The sequence below is a fragment of the Sapajus apella genome, unplaced genomic scaffold, assembly GCF_009761245.1.
Source record: "Sapajus apella isolate SASKATOON/1434 unplaced genomic scaffold, GSC_monkey_1.0 scaffold4, whole genome shotgun sequence".
NCBI lineage: Eukaryota > Metazoa > Chordata > Mammalia > Primates > Cebidae > Sapajus > Sapajus apella.
In genome coordinates, this window is record NW_022436944.1 from 37146435 (window position 1) to 37160940 (window position 14506).

Sequence of the window (14506 nt, forward strand, 5' to 3'; positions counted from 1 at the left end):
TCCTCTACAAGGCTCTTGAAGGCATAACTAGATTCAAAGAGATGTTTAAAACTATCAGGAGATGATTTTAGTATAAATATATATAATAAATATATATATATATTATATCTAAATCTATAATATTTAGATTATATTTAGTATAATCTAAATAGAAAGAACTTTCCTTAGAGGAGCCTAAAAATGGTAAGATAGAGCCTCAGAGGGGTGAGTGGCATGTTACTGGAGACACTCAAACTTACCCTGAATAACCTTCCAGCCATTCATTACTGGGGTACCTACTGGGAAACTATGACGTGCCACATACTCTTGTAGTCACTGGAGACCTCACAAGCCACAAGACAAAGTCCCTGCCACCATGAAGCTTACCTTGCAGTGGAAGAGGAAGACAATAACATAATGTCCAGGTGACAAATGCTATAAAAATACCAAGTGGACCAAGGGGAGAGTGTGAAGGTGGACACAGTGGTGGCAGCTATTTTTGGAAAAGGCATCAGGGTAGGGCTCCCCACTTTGAGTGAACTAAGCAAGCAAGGGATTTGGATCTGCAGGGTTTGAGAGTTTCAGGAGGAAGGGACAGCCAGCCTGACATACAGAGTGCATGAGTGACAGACAAGGACCAGGTGAGCAGCAGAATCAGGAGAGAAGGTGGTTAAGACTAAATTGACTGGTGGGGAGGCCAGCCACTTAGGGCTCTGTTCATCTCACTTGCTTGGCCAATGCAATATTAGCAGAGGCCAAAAAGCACATGTGTGGTTGAGGCCTCTTGTGTCTTTGCCAGTATGTTGAGAGGGCATACTCCAGCTAGCCACTTGGTTCTAGGGAGACAGGACAAATGGAGCAGAGCTGCTCCAGTGGAGCCCAGTTGAGCCTCAACAGAGCTGCTCCAGCCAACCCCAAAATCTGCCAGAGTAAATCATCACCATTGTAAGCCAATGAGTTCTGAACTTGTTTGTTACACAGCATTATTGGAGTAATAGCTGACTGACACAATGCCCAACCTAGACCTAAAAAACAAGACCACTATACTTTGCTTAGCCTGGGTCCTTATTCCAGAATAATAGGGAGGCCTAAATGGTTCAACAAACCATGGCTACAAGGGTAATAAGCACAGCAGCCTTATCCTGATATTATCCCAACATAAGATAATTCTCCCTTTCAAGTAAGAGCCCTATGGGTAAACCAGTAACATGCTCCAGTTTCTTACTTGTCTCCTATCCTGAAAGTCAGTTATCAAACAGCCTCAGCAAGTGCTAAGCTTACCTCTGTCGTCTGCTTTGCTGAAAAGTTTCCCCAATTGCTTATTCCACGGCCTCCTAAGAGACACTTTCATAGGTGATCAGGGAAAACCAGCTGCTGTACAGCTAAATCACATCACAAGTATTCCGGGGTTGAAGGTGAGCACGGACCATAGTCCAGCTCACTTTTTAAGTTCTGGGTAATACTCCAGGAGTCCATCTGGAGCCCCTATCACAGTAGGGAGGCCCTAAAAGACCCCTTTGAGTAAAACCTTCCCTAGTCTTGACCTGGGGATACTTGAGACTGGAAGATACTCGATGATTCCATCAGGATTATGTCAACACAGTACATATTTCCTCAAGACTTCTACAAAAATATGTTGTATCAAATTTCTAAAGCCTCTACTTCCAGATCTTCTCAATGGAAAACCTCCAAGCCCTTTAAATGTGTCTGCCATATGCTTTAAGTACTTAAGTACCTAATTCAACATAAATTATATGATAGTGTTTAACCTGCCCATGGCAAGCATGGCAGAGCTGAGGTCCAGAAGAGGGAAGGGGACACTCACAGCCCATACAGACTTTTTCTCCACCCGCTGCTGGGCTTCCCCTCTTTCCTCCTGGGTCACGGGCCTGGGAGAGGGGCTGTGTGGTCAGCAGGAAAGGCTACAGCTAGCTTTGGGGCATGAAGGAGGAACACACCCAGATCCTCATTCACCACCCACCTCATCCACTGCCTGCCTCCCAGTCTCCCCATCTCAGCCTGATGCTCCAGTATTCTGAATCCAGAGTGCTGATTCACCCACTTAACCATGAGGCTGAAGTTCAGAATGGCTGTCAAAATCTGATCATCTGTAACAGCAAAAAAGTCAATGAACCACACAGAGCAGACAGCTGGGCTTTTAAAGAGTCCCCCTGTTTTGATGGCCTTGTCCACTCCTCATTACCTTCATGGCTCAGCCTCACTATAATGCGCACCCAGTTGGGTATAAATAGGTCTATCTTAGAGTGAAGGCTCCGATGCAAAAAGGTTAAACCACCCTCCAACTATGGAAAACATTCCATTATCACTGCATTTTTTATTAAAGATGCTTCCCTACTGTGCACAAAAAGCTATTTGTCCTTGTACCGTATAAATATTTGATGCTGGTCTTTTGCTGAAAGGCCACCTTAATATTCCAAGTTTATGATTTACAATTGTGAGAAAAGGAGATTTGTCATATTACTTCAAGAGATAAATTCTATGAGGCAACCACTCTTCTCCTGCAGCCTCTGAGACATTAAGACCCTGTCTATCAAGCTAACCTTCAGGCTCAGCCCTAGACTGCTGTGCTTTGCCAAAGCCTAGTCTGAATGTGCACGCTATGACAAGTGGTCAACGTATTTGGTCTATTTTTGCAGGGTTAAAAACTAAGTGTTACTGTTCTCCCTTAGCACACTGGAGTGGCTGGCAGAACAGATGCTCTAGGCTCTCTGAGGGTGCCTTCTGTCCATCAGAGGCTGCACGGTGCTCTTGGCACCGTCTTGATTCCAGGATTGGCACTGGCCAACTGCATAAGCACAACTGCACATGTGGTCATATGACATGTGATCCCATGGCAAATGTAATCACTGTTCACCCAATCCCAGATAACAGCGCCACGTGGCCTCCCAATCACACTGCAACTCATTTGCTCTGTTCACCAAGGAATGAGCAAGGCTGCTGCCTTCTCTTGCTTCTTGAACACTCACTGCTGCTCTGGGCCTGCCTGCCTTCCTACATTCTCAATTCGAGGCACTGAATCATCTAGAAAAGATATTACTCCTTTTCAGCTAGAAAAGGGTTAGCTTGCAAATTGTAGTGCCATTTAACTGACCAGATAGGGAGGAGAAACATTCTGATTCAGTGTTTGCTGGGTGTGAGGCAGTCCGCCAGCTGCAGTTCAAGGTTTTTCATTGAATCCTCCCCCAAATTCCAAAAGAGTCATCATTCCCTTTTAGTGGGTAGACAACTGAGTTAAATGATTTGTCCATGTTCATATGGAATACAAGGGCCAAACCAGACCTGAAATGTGGTTTGTTTGATTCTAAAACCTACCCACTCTCAACAACAGACATTTATTGAGTTACTACTATGATGAGGCAGACACTGTCTGGGGGTAGGTGCTAAATAGGCTAGCTTTCTACCCTTGCAGACCTGGTGCTTTCTCATCCCTGCACCATACTCTCTCTGCCTTAGTGGTTAGGATGAGATTTCAGTCAGTCACAATGAGATGGGCTTAGGGCTTTTGTTTGGGGCTACATCTGTGTAGATGCCATGCTGTCCTATATGGGGCAAAAATATATATATATATATATATATATATGCTTGTAAATGGCTAAGTTATGCATATAGCTGTATATCTGACACAGTGGAATAGTACACAGCAATGAGAGAAAATGGTCTGCAATTAAATGTAAATATGTGGACAAATCCCACCATGACAAGTGTATGCTCCATTTGCATAAAGTTCGAAACTCATCCATAGTGTTTCAAGCAGGGACTGTGGTTACCCCGGGTGGATTGAAACAGTGCGGGGCATGTGGGGGCCTCTAGGGGTTGATATGTTCTATTTTTTGATCTATGTGCTGGTGACATGGGTGTTCTCCCCTTGTGAAAAGCCACTGAGCTATACCCTTATGATCTGCACCATTTTTTACGTGTGTGCTAAACTGGAATAAAAGTTTATTTAAAGATGTCCCATGGACACACAAGAAAATGCATTTCATGGCATATGTGCAATTTAGCCCCTACATTATTAAGTGGCTTCTTTGAAATAGAAGCCCTGCCTGTAACCACTAGGCCAGACATTCCTGGAGACGGTGGTGTCCCCAGGGAGTGGCCATCAAAAACACCTGGTACCTCTTCCGTCTCCCTTTCTTACAAGTCCTGCCCTAAAATCTGTAGGTTCCTGGTGAAACACTCCAGTATCAGCTTTCTCCCTCATCTCCACTGGCATTACTGAGCATCATCCAGAACTGTCATTAGTCACCTTCTGTATACAGGCACTGTGATGTAAGAAAGTACAAAAAGTAGGACCTGCCTGGGGGGTTGGTGGCAAGTATGTCTGTATAAAATATACACCCCACATATTTAATATATATTTTATTAAAAACATGTTCATGTTTTTTACATATGTATTTTGCAAATATATGGTCACGGAGGATATGCTAGGTGTCAAAAAAGGTGGTATAAATTCAATGCTAAGTGTTATTTAGATGCAGCTGGGGCATCAGAAAAACTCTCAAGGAAGACCTAAACTTTTAAAAAGGTAAGGTGCAGAGAGACATCTGGGTGTAACGTGACCCCTATGTGACACAGCGTGGAGAACACATTGCCTGGAATGTATTCTAGTCATAATTCTTAATTTATCAAGGCCTTAGGATTAACTTCCACTTTACAGGAAATAGAGGCTAGAGAAATAAGATCAGTGACACCATGAGCACTGACCAGATGAATCTATAACGCAGGACATTCTGCAGAATAAGAGGCTAGGTTCCTCTTGAGCAGTTGGGGAAAGAAAAAAGGGCTTTTTTTTTTTTTTTAATGCTAGTATTTTTCTTTTGGCAAAAAGAGAAGTGAGGATATGGTCGCCGCAAACACTGACTGTTGCTGGAGTGGATTCTGGTTTGGATAATCAGCTGCAAAGGCCATTTCGGAAACAAAGAGGTGGAGGACTGCCAGGGTAGGAAAGGGCAGGGGCGTGAGGAGTGACGAGCAGGGATGGGCAGGGGGGGTGGGGCACGGAAGGCAGGGCGAAGGATGAAGTTGGGGGTGGGGATAGGACAGAACAAGAGGAATGCCGGGGCGAGGCAGGGCGAGAGAGACAGTGGCAGTGGCAGCAGCCTCAGGGGCCAGTAGTGGCAGCAGCAATTCTGCAGGCCCAGAGGCCTTGTGAGAAATCAGCCTCCTTGCTGGGTTTTCAGTGCTGGGCAGCCTCAATCTCACCCCGAACTCCTGGCTCTCACCCACCTCCTCTGCAACAGCCGGCTCAGCTGGGGGTCTCTGCTCCTGGTCTTCCCCATCCTCTAGAAATAGAGAACCTGGCCTGCATCTCACTGGCTGACATGTTCCTGAGTGCCTGTCTGCTCTGCTACGTGTCCCCTGGACTCATTCTTGCTTCCCATCAGGTCCTGCCACTTCCCCAGAGTGACCTTGGAGTCCTCCTCTCCCACCTGGAGAGCCGCCAAGGTCCCGCCAGGGCCCAAGTCTTTCCTCCTCCATCCCACCCACCGCATGGGTCCTTTGTCTGTCGACTCCCTTCTTTCTTCCTGCTACCTTCTTGATGTTACTAGCCAGTAACCTTGACAATGACATAATGTCCCTGTGCCTCAGTTTCCACAGCTGTAATACAGGCATAACAACAGTACCTACTCCACTTAGGTATTGTGAGGATGAAGTCAGCACTAAGTTTGAATTGCTGAGAGCAGCACTCACACAAAGCAACAGCTAAGTATCCATGGTCATCACTATGTCCCTCCTCTCCTCTGCCCCAAGCTTGCCAGAGCCCACGGGCAGAGCCTCCTCCAGCCCAAGACACTCGGTCATTCTGAGGTTTAATGAGTGACCGAGGGAGAGGAGTCCTGGACACGATGAGCAGGAGCCCAAACTTGAGGACTGTCTGAATCTTTCTCCATCCCGGGGTGGGAGGCAAAGGGAGGGAGTGATGCTCCAGAACAGAAGCTCTGGAGTCTACTCTGGGTAATTCAGGCTGAAACATCACCTGGCTTATGGGACAAAGTTCTCGTGAGTTTTATGACTCTGTGGAAAATATTTTGGAGTAAAAATCTCTATTTAAGAGTCATGGCTGGTGCCTTTCCAGATGGCAAACAGCTTAAAGATGTGTTTCTAGCTCTGCCAGATTTATTTGTCAGGACACTAATTATCTCATTAGAAATAGGTTCCTCTTATGATTATGATTAGCTTGCCATCTTTTGTTTTGTTTTTTGATTCTGGGAAAAGAACACAGACTTATAACATCCCTGGCCAACAGAAACCTTGGACTTTTCCAGAGCAGAAACGCCCTAACCCAGTAAGCATTGCTCCCAGTCACCGTCTCCCTCCCAACAGACATAGACAGGGCGAAATCGTGTTGAAAATCAGAGTGGGTTTCAATTCATTTTGTTCTGAGTATTTTGCAGCCCTCCCTGACATAGCTACGGACAGCTCTGGTGGAGCTCTAAGATATGGGCTGCTTCTAGGGAGATGCCTGGTCCCGCAGAGGACTTCACGGCTGCGCTTGTCAGAGGAAATTTCACGTTCTGCCTTCAGGGCAGGAAGAATGAATTTAACGTGGCTAAAGCCAAGGGAGGCTATAACAGTATTTCAAACACTCAAGTCCAATCTGAAGAAAAAGCTGTCTAAGTTGTCTGTGTTTCTGGACACCAGGTTGAAGAGTGGGGTGACGGGGAGGAGGCGGCTAACTCAGCCTTGATGGCTAAACCATGATGGTGGACAACAGTAAATGGCTGTGTGAACGTCCAGGTGTTCTTTCTTGGGGGTCTTAGGGCCTCTAACCTGCTGAGGCAGTGGGGTCAAAGAGAAAACCTCCCTTTTAATGCCCCGATCTTCCTAAGCAGGGAGGTAATTCTAAGTGGCCACCTGTGTATCCACTATCCCCAGCACCGCCCCACATACCTTCAACAACAAACCATCAGTTTCCTAGGGAGGAATGTAAAACTATGCGTGGCCACAGAGGGCATCTATGCGCACTGAGAGGGGATGAAAGGAGCCACTGTTGCCACAACTCCAGATGGGCAGTGGGGTGTCCCTGCAGGAAACAGGGAGCCAAAGGGCCCCTCCCTGGCCTCCCCTGACACTGACAAGTCAGGCTATAAACATCTGCCCCAAGTTGGCCCCAAGCATGTATTGCCTCTGGTGTTTTATGATACATCTCAAACCAGACCGTGACAATCCCCAGCTTTGGGGAACTTGGCAGGTACTAACGGCGGCTTCCTTGTGTAGAGGGAGGTTACCCACCTTGCCACTGGGGCACAGAAGTGACCCTACATTATGTTTTAAAGACCTGTCTATTCTACAACTGCACTGACCAAATGCACACTGACTAGTGACACTAGCCACATATAGTTATTTAAACTTAAATTAATAAAATTAAATACATGTTAAAATTCAGTTCTTCAATCATAGTACCCTCATTTCAAGCGCTCAGTAGCTGCAGGCAGCTGGTGGCTGGCATACTGGACAACCCAGACGCAGAACAAACACCTGTATCATCAAGGGCACTTCTAATGGACAGCCCTGCTTTGGATGTATTTTTTTTTTTTTTTTTGAGATGGAGTCTCGCTCTGTTGCCCAGGCTGGAATACAGTAGCGCGATGTCCGCTCACTGCAACCTCTGCTTCCCAGGTTCAAGCAATCCTCCTGCCTCAGCCTCCTGCGTAGCTGGGGTTACAGACACCTGCCGCCATGCCCGGCTAATTTTTTTTGTATTATTGGACGAGACAGGGTTTCAGCATATTAGCCAGGCTGGTCTTGAACTCCTGACCTTGTGATCTGCCCACTTTAGCCTCCCAAAGTGCTGGGATTACAGGCGTGAGCCACCGCGCTCAGCCTCTGGTTGTATTCTTAACAAGCCAGTCACCTTTCTGTGCCATTCATGCATTCAACAAATGGTTATGGACACTACACCATACAACGCCTGCTGCTACTATGATAACATATCAATATTTGGCAATGATACTTCGATCGACACTTGCATTCAAAATTAAGACCTCTGTGCTCTATCATGTTCTAAGGCTTAGATGGTTTAAGGTACGTTCATTTAGAACTCAGAATGGTCTCTATTCTCAGGATGCTTGCTGGCATTTGGGACTGCAAACAATGTGGAATCCAAACTCTGTTCATGACTCTGCTAATTCTTGAGAGAAAATGGCTCAACAACAAGACACGGTGCTGTTGATGCCCCCTGCCAGGTTTTGCTGGGATTGACAAATTTGGTGTTATGTTTCACTTAGGAATCCTGCTGACTGACAACCCTCAGGATGTGCACATGCTGCTGGCACGTTGGTCCCACTCCCCAAATAGCCTCCCAGATTTGACACACCCTGGTGACTCAACTTGCTTTCTCGTTAACCTGAAGCCCTTTCTTTGTTTGACACATTTTCCCCCTGTGGGCAGACTTTCTGCCTTAGGAGAGCTGACATCAATAGTGCTATTCCATGCAGCAAACCACTAGAGACAACACATTACTGGGGAGGGGGTACTGGGTGCTGGGAGACCTGGGAACAGTGTGTGTCTCAGTGGAGCTTACAGAAACCAGGCTGTTCAATTTATTTCTCTGCTGTTAATTTCAAGGTGCTGCTACTGCTACTTCAAACTGTAATAGTGTCTACAAACAATTTGCACTTTGGAATGGCACAATCCCAGGGGGTAATTAACAAATCCGGGGAACAATCTTTTTAAAAGCCTTTAAAAGCAACAGAGACTGGGGCCACCTTCGATGAAATAGAATCACTCCGCTTTCTCTGTCATTTCAGAAGATATCTGGCTGACTCCTAGAGAGGTTTAGAGAGCACAGGTCCTGGACTTTATGGAAAGTTCCTCAAGATGTGTTAATTAGAAATAAAATGCAGCATGGTTATCGGCTGCAGAGCTTTCTGAATGAAACAGGCTTTGAGAGGGTCTGAGATTTTGAGAGTTAGAAGCAGAGTTCACAAAGGGCCACCCAAGGACTATGAATTCCATACCATTCTCCATTCCAAGGTAGAAGACCGCGTTCACCAGCATGCCGCCTTTCCGGAAGTGATCGCTCATGTGCTCTAACCAGTTGGCATCCAAGCCGCTCACCGCCTGGCCATTCTTGGAGACACGGAGAGGAATGGTGACAGGGTAGTATTGCCGGCACTTCTGATGGCTCTTCGGTTTGTTGAAAAGGGCGAAGATCTCCATTTCTGTTGGGATTTGGAGAGGGAGGGGAGAGAGAAGAGGTCAACCATGATAAAAATCTGCTCCATAGGGTTTAGTGGATCTCTCAGGAGCCTGTATAAATGATATGATGAATGCTGAAATCTCCGTGAGGCTGTATTGTTGCCAGATAATAAAGCCTCATTCCAAGTAGTAAGTTGAAGCTGCCTTAAATTAACATGGACCTGAAAGGTTGGGCTTCTGATGGGGGACTCAGGTTTTTAATCTAGAATGTAATGAATAGCTGTTATCTGGGATTCATGCACACAGTTAGGTGTTTAAGAAAAGAACATAGGAGATGGTTATAGAAATTCATACAAAGATGTGTTTTGGAAATAAAAGCAGACATATCTGGGGGAGAGTGGTCTTTTAAAAAGTAAAGGTACAGAGACACATAAAAACAAAAATACTGCCCTAATTCCAGGAACCTTGTACACTCCTGAACTCACTATTTATAAACTGCAGCGGTGTTTCCTGGGGCCGAACTCATAATACTTAATCAAGTACATCAAAAATACATCATGGATATGTAAAAATAAATATGTTCCCGTAAATGAGAGTTCCTGCCTGCAGTAGCAGGTCGGTCCAGCCAAGGGGGCACTGGGAATGAGTGCTGAGCTTTCAGTTCCTTCATGTATAGCTCAGTTCTTCGGCAATCAATAACCACTGCCACCCAGCAGCTGAGCCGCGCCTGCCTACGTGCAGCCGGGCATGGGTTAGCAGTGGCAGCCTCCAGAAGCGAATACCTGGAATTTCAATCTAAGTCTGAAAGTCTATTTTTGTGCTCCTCATTTAGTCAAGTAATCGGTTGACCCAGCTTAAAAAGTCTTGCTTACACAGGCTAGTCAGGAATACGCTTTGGTTTCCAAAAATATCTTCTTAAATCATAAGAAAATCCCCACCCTTCTGTGAAACAAGAATTTAAAGGTCATAAACAATGGCTGACATTAGCAGGAAGGACAGAGCACATTCACGCCCCCTGCATGAGACACCTGGACCCACACTCTCTGATGCTGTTTCCCACATTTCAGTATCTCACAGTGTTTTGTGGTATCCAAGTTCTAGTTGATTTTTTTAATTGAATCACCTTCCTTTATTTAAACAAATAATTTAAAAAAAAAAGGAAAACTTTATTTCATGACAATGAAGGCAATCCACTACCACGTGCCAAAAACACGGGGTGATGACAAAGCACATTAACACCAAATACGTTCATCCATCTAACATATCTCACGTAGGTCACAAAGTCTTCTCACAGCCCCATCTGAGCAAGCACCAGCAGAGATCTCTAGGGACCAACGCTGGGCCATATTACTTTGTCATCAGCAACACCTGAACCAACAGGAGCTATTTCAGGCTTTCTGCCTAACAGAACAATTAGGAAAGGAAGGTGCCCATCTTCATAAGTGGGCACCTGGATTTTAAACACCAATGCTAGCCTGTTCAACATCCCCATCCCAAGTTGCTTTTCTCAGTCCTCCTGCTTACTCAGGAAGCCATCTCCAGCCGGAAAATACTTTCACACCAGAAATTAGGTCCTGGTGTGTAGAGCTCGCAATCATTAGACTAGTTCGTGACTTCAAAATACAAACTAGAAATAGATGGACACAGAAGGGGCTCGTAATGGAGGGAACAGCCATGGATTAGGGCTGGGTGGGTGGGAGGTGAACTAGATGATCAGGTGTTTTTCAGTCCTGGGTGCCGGGGGTTCAATTAAAAGCTCAGCTACTGAGGGCAAGAGGATAAGCAGGGTTTGAGTGAGTTCTTGCCGTCATCTGGATTCCTTCAAAAGCAGACCCTGCAACCTTTCCTATGCAAGTAGTTTATCTGGGAAGTGACCCGGGAAACAGAGGGAAGGAGTAGGAATGGGAAATAGGGAGGAGATGGAGATGATGCCAGTGAATGAGCATGTTCCTCCTGGGGCAACTGGGGCTCAATCCCACCAGGGACCCTGAGACTGTAAAACACACCTCACATTCACCCACCAAAGGCAAGGAAGGTGGGACGTTTATCCTTATAAATTGAGGGTCACTCCCCAGGGCCCATTCCCAAGAACGCCTGCAGGCAGAGAGGCTAAGGAGGCTGTGGGCCTGGCCCGAGCTGTCCGCAGGTGACCCCAGCATGGGCCACAGCACCACTCGCCACAACCTGCTACAGTCAAGCACAAATGCAAATGAATTAAGAAGAGAGAGAAAAAAAATCACAAACTTTGCATGGGAGAAGTAGGTGGGGAATTTGGAAGTGGCCAAAGTCCAGAACTACACGGTAACACTTGATCACACAGAATGAACGAACTCCCACTCAATGGCAAGACAAAAACACAACTTTCCCAAACACGTCATGAAGCTGTAAAAGGGGAAGGCCAAAGGGGAAGCGAGAATGCCGGGGGTGTATTGGAGGAAGACGGAGACCCTCAGAAAAGGTAGACGGTGCTGACAGCTCTCCTGGCTTGATCCTCCTAAGGGGCCAGACTGAAGCCAGAGACAGAAATAAATTTCTAAGGAAAAGGAAACAGCGTTGGAACCAAGAGTCTCCAAAGTATCAGCAGCAATGAAATATTGGGAGAAACCTGATTGCAGATGCGTAACCCTTGTACACTCCTCTGTCCCGTCGTCTCCTTGGCCCCAGTCCTTTCTCTCCTCACGTGGAAACCAGCCAAGAGAAACTGTCCAAAAGCGATGCCCTTTGATGTTCTAATATTCTGATTCTCCAACACATATCCTCACGTGAGCAAGCACCAAGGATTCTAAAAAGAAGCCCCATGTTTGTTCAAATCTTCCCAGCTGCTCTGTGACTCTGTCATGACCCGAGCTGAAAGAGTTTTCCAGACATGGGGCAAAAAAGTCCCCAGGGGGAAGGGAAGACATTGTTTCTGAGACGTTCTGGGAATGGCTGAAGGGCTGCACTGGCAGAGCACCCAAGGAGCATCGGGACTTTCTTCTCGTCTCTCCCTTCGCCCACCTTGTCTCATTTTGATCCCTCCTGTTGCAATCATGTTCGCTAAGTTGACCTAAGCCGACCAGAGGAGAAAGCGAGGGCAGGCCAAGCGGGCATGGTGCCCAAGGGTAGGGGTGGCTGAGTGCTGCCGGCCTGAGGGCCTGGTCCATTCAGGCCGTGCCAGGCTACTAGGGAGTGGGAGCAAAGAGGCAGGTGTCCAGCCCTGAGGTCTGTGCCTGGGCATGGGGACTCAGGCACAGGATGGAAGGCTGCAGTTTGCCTGCAGGTGGGGTCCCAGAGAGGCTCTGTCTCAAGGGTAGGCAGGGGACTGGCTGGCCCTGCTGTCCCAGGAGACCTCTGGTCTGGAGAGAAGAAAGAGTTTACAGCCTGGCTGAAAATCTGGGACTCCAAGGGCTAGCTGGGGGAGGAGGAGGCAGCTGGTCATTAGCTGCACTGGAAGGAACAAGTGGGTGTCATACTTGGCTGGGCAGCCCAAGCTGGGTGGGGACTGCAGGCTGCTGAGGTCATGGGCAGAAGGGACTAAGCAGAAAGGTTTGCATTGGCAAGACAGGCAGTGGGCACCGTGGTGGCAAGGCAGGGCAGGAGGGTAGAAGGACCCCAGGCTGCTCCATCCAGAGGTCTGAATCTGGGCAAGGCTGCTCAAGCTTCAATCAGGCTTGGGTACTAACAGCAGGGCACCTCTGGGCCACCGTGAGGCCCACTTGCCAGGGCAGCAGGGAAAAGCAAAGTGCAGGGACCGCTGCATGCACAACAATCCACGGGAATCCACTGGTAAGGATGACAGCAGCCACAGGCACGTGTCCCGCATTTACAAGGGCCTTTCACCTTCACCATCACATGTGACTCTCCAACGTCGATGGGAGGGGTGGCACTGGTTCTGTGCCCAGAAGCGTTAAGTGGGTCCCCCAGAGATCACAAGCCAGTAAGTGGCACAGCCAAGAGTCTTTCAAACCCCAAACTCTGGGCTCTTTCCCAAATCTAACAAGAAGCTAATTTTATCAGGACAGAGAAGGCAGGGGCTGAGGACCACGGGTGGGAGCTCAATAGCTGTGTGTTAATGGACTGAATAAAAGGCCAGAAAGATGGCAGCAGGTGGCGGGCCTGGGAGGGGGCCACATTATGGGGTCCAACTATCCCAAGGGTGTGGGGAGGGAAGGTGCCCTCACATCAGGTAGGCCCAACCCTCGGGTTTTAGCCATTCACAATGAGCTGGCAGCCAGGGAGGGGTACTGGATACAATCCTCTTAGCCAGAAATGATTGGCATCACAGGCTCGGGTTTCTGCTGACACTTCTAAGCGTTTTAAGTGAGGAGGTGTGGGGTAGGAAGGGCAGTGCTTGGAAGACTTCTTATTTTGGTGACAGTGAGAATGATTAGAATTTTTGTGAACCTGTCTAGGCTCCTCGTTTCTCTGATGAAGTTGTAGCAAAGGAGATTCTGAGGCTCTCTCTGCACAGGCTCCAGAGATTACTGCACAGCATGGACCTCCAACCAAAAGGAAATTCCCCCAGACCAGGAAATAAAAGTCAGTGAGCAGGAAGAGGAACCTGCAGGGGCAATGAGGGCTGACAGCTGCCCCGAGCCTGCAGAGATGGGGAGGGGTGACCTGCCCCTGCTTCCGCACGGAGGATCCACTGCAAAGTCCTGTCTGAGCAGTCACTGCCTAGATTCCTCTCCCCAAGGCCTCCTATAAAGGAAATAAATTAACTGAGGAGAAGGAGGGAAGAGGAGGTGGATTCCCTCCGGATTTTTTTAATTGTCTTGCTGTGATTGCCTATTTAAGCCCACCTGGCAGAAGAGGAATAAAAATACTTCACCCGCCTTAGGGGGCCCTGAGAGAAGGCAAGCTGGGAGCTGAGCACGCAGCGGGGAGGGGCGCCTGGGGGGCCTGTGTGTGCCTGTCAGGGAGTGGATGGGGAGCGGACTTCCCAGGAGAAAGATTAGGGAAGAGGCCGGGAGTCAGGTGAGGGTCACGACCAATGGGGACAGAGTCCCTGGATGTCCAGCCTTCAGGGAGGCCAAAGGCTGAGGCTGTGATAAGGAAATTTAACTGTATGGGGGTATGAAAGGTGACATTCCCTACCTGTGAAATGGACATAATAGTAGCATCTTCTGCCATAAAGCTGTCGTGAGGAATGACATGACACAGAAGGACACAGATACACAGAATCGTGCATGTGGAGGGTGACTGCCATCGTGACCACTGGAAGGCTTATAAGTGAAATGATCCCTGAATGAAAAACCCAAGGGCTCCTTGATTCCACCAAAGGAGGGAAAAAGGGTAACAGTGAGCTGCCTAAACGTCAGGATCTGCAGCCTGAGCAGAGATGTGCAGAGACAGGCAATGTTTACCTGCCTAGGGACACTGAGCA

General features: G+C 47.7%; 1 protein-coding gene across 6 annotated transcripts in view; it reads right to left on the reverse strand.

Moving 5' to 3' along the window:
- RFTN1 (raftlin, lipid raft linker 1) overlaps positions 1-14506 on the reverse strand; it is a 205262-nt gene that overhangs the window by 44805 nt on the left and 145951 nt on the right. For all 6 annotated transcript variants that reach the window (XM_032267221.1, XM_032267225.1, XM_032267236.1 and 3 more), the window contains exon 6: positions 8961-9164. In XM_032267221.1, coding sequence (XP_032123112.1) covers positions 8961-9164 — 204 coding nt within the window. The remainder of the gene's footprint in view (positions 1-8960; positions 9165-14506) is intronic.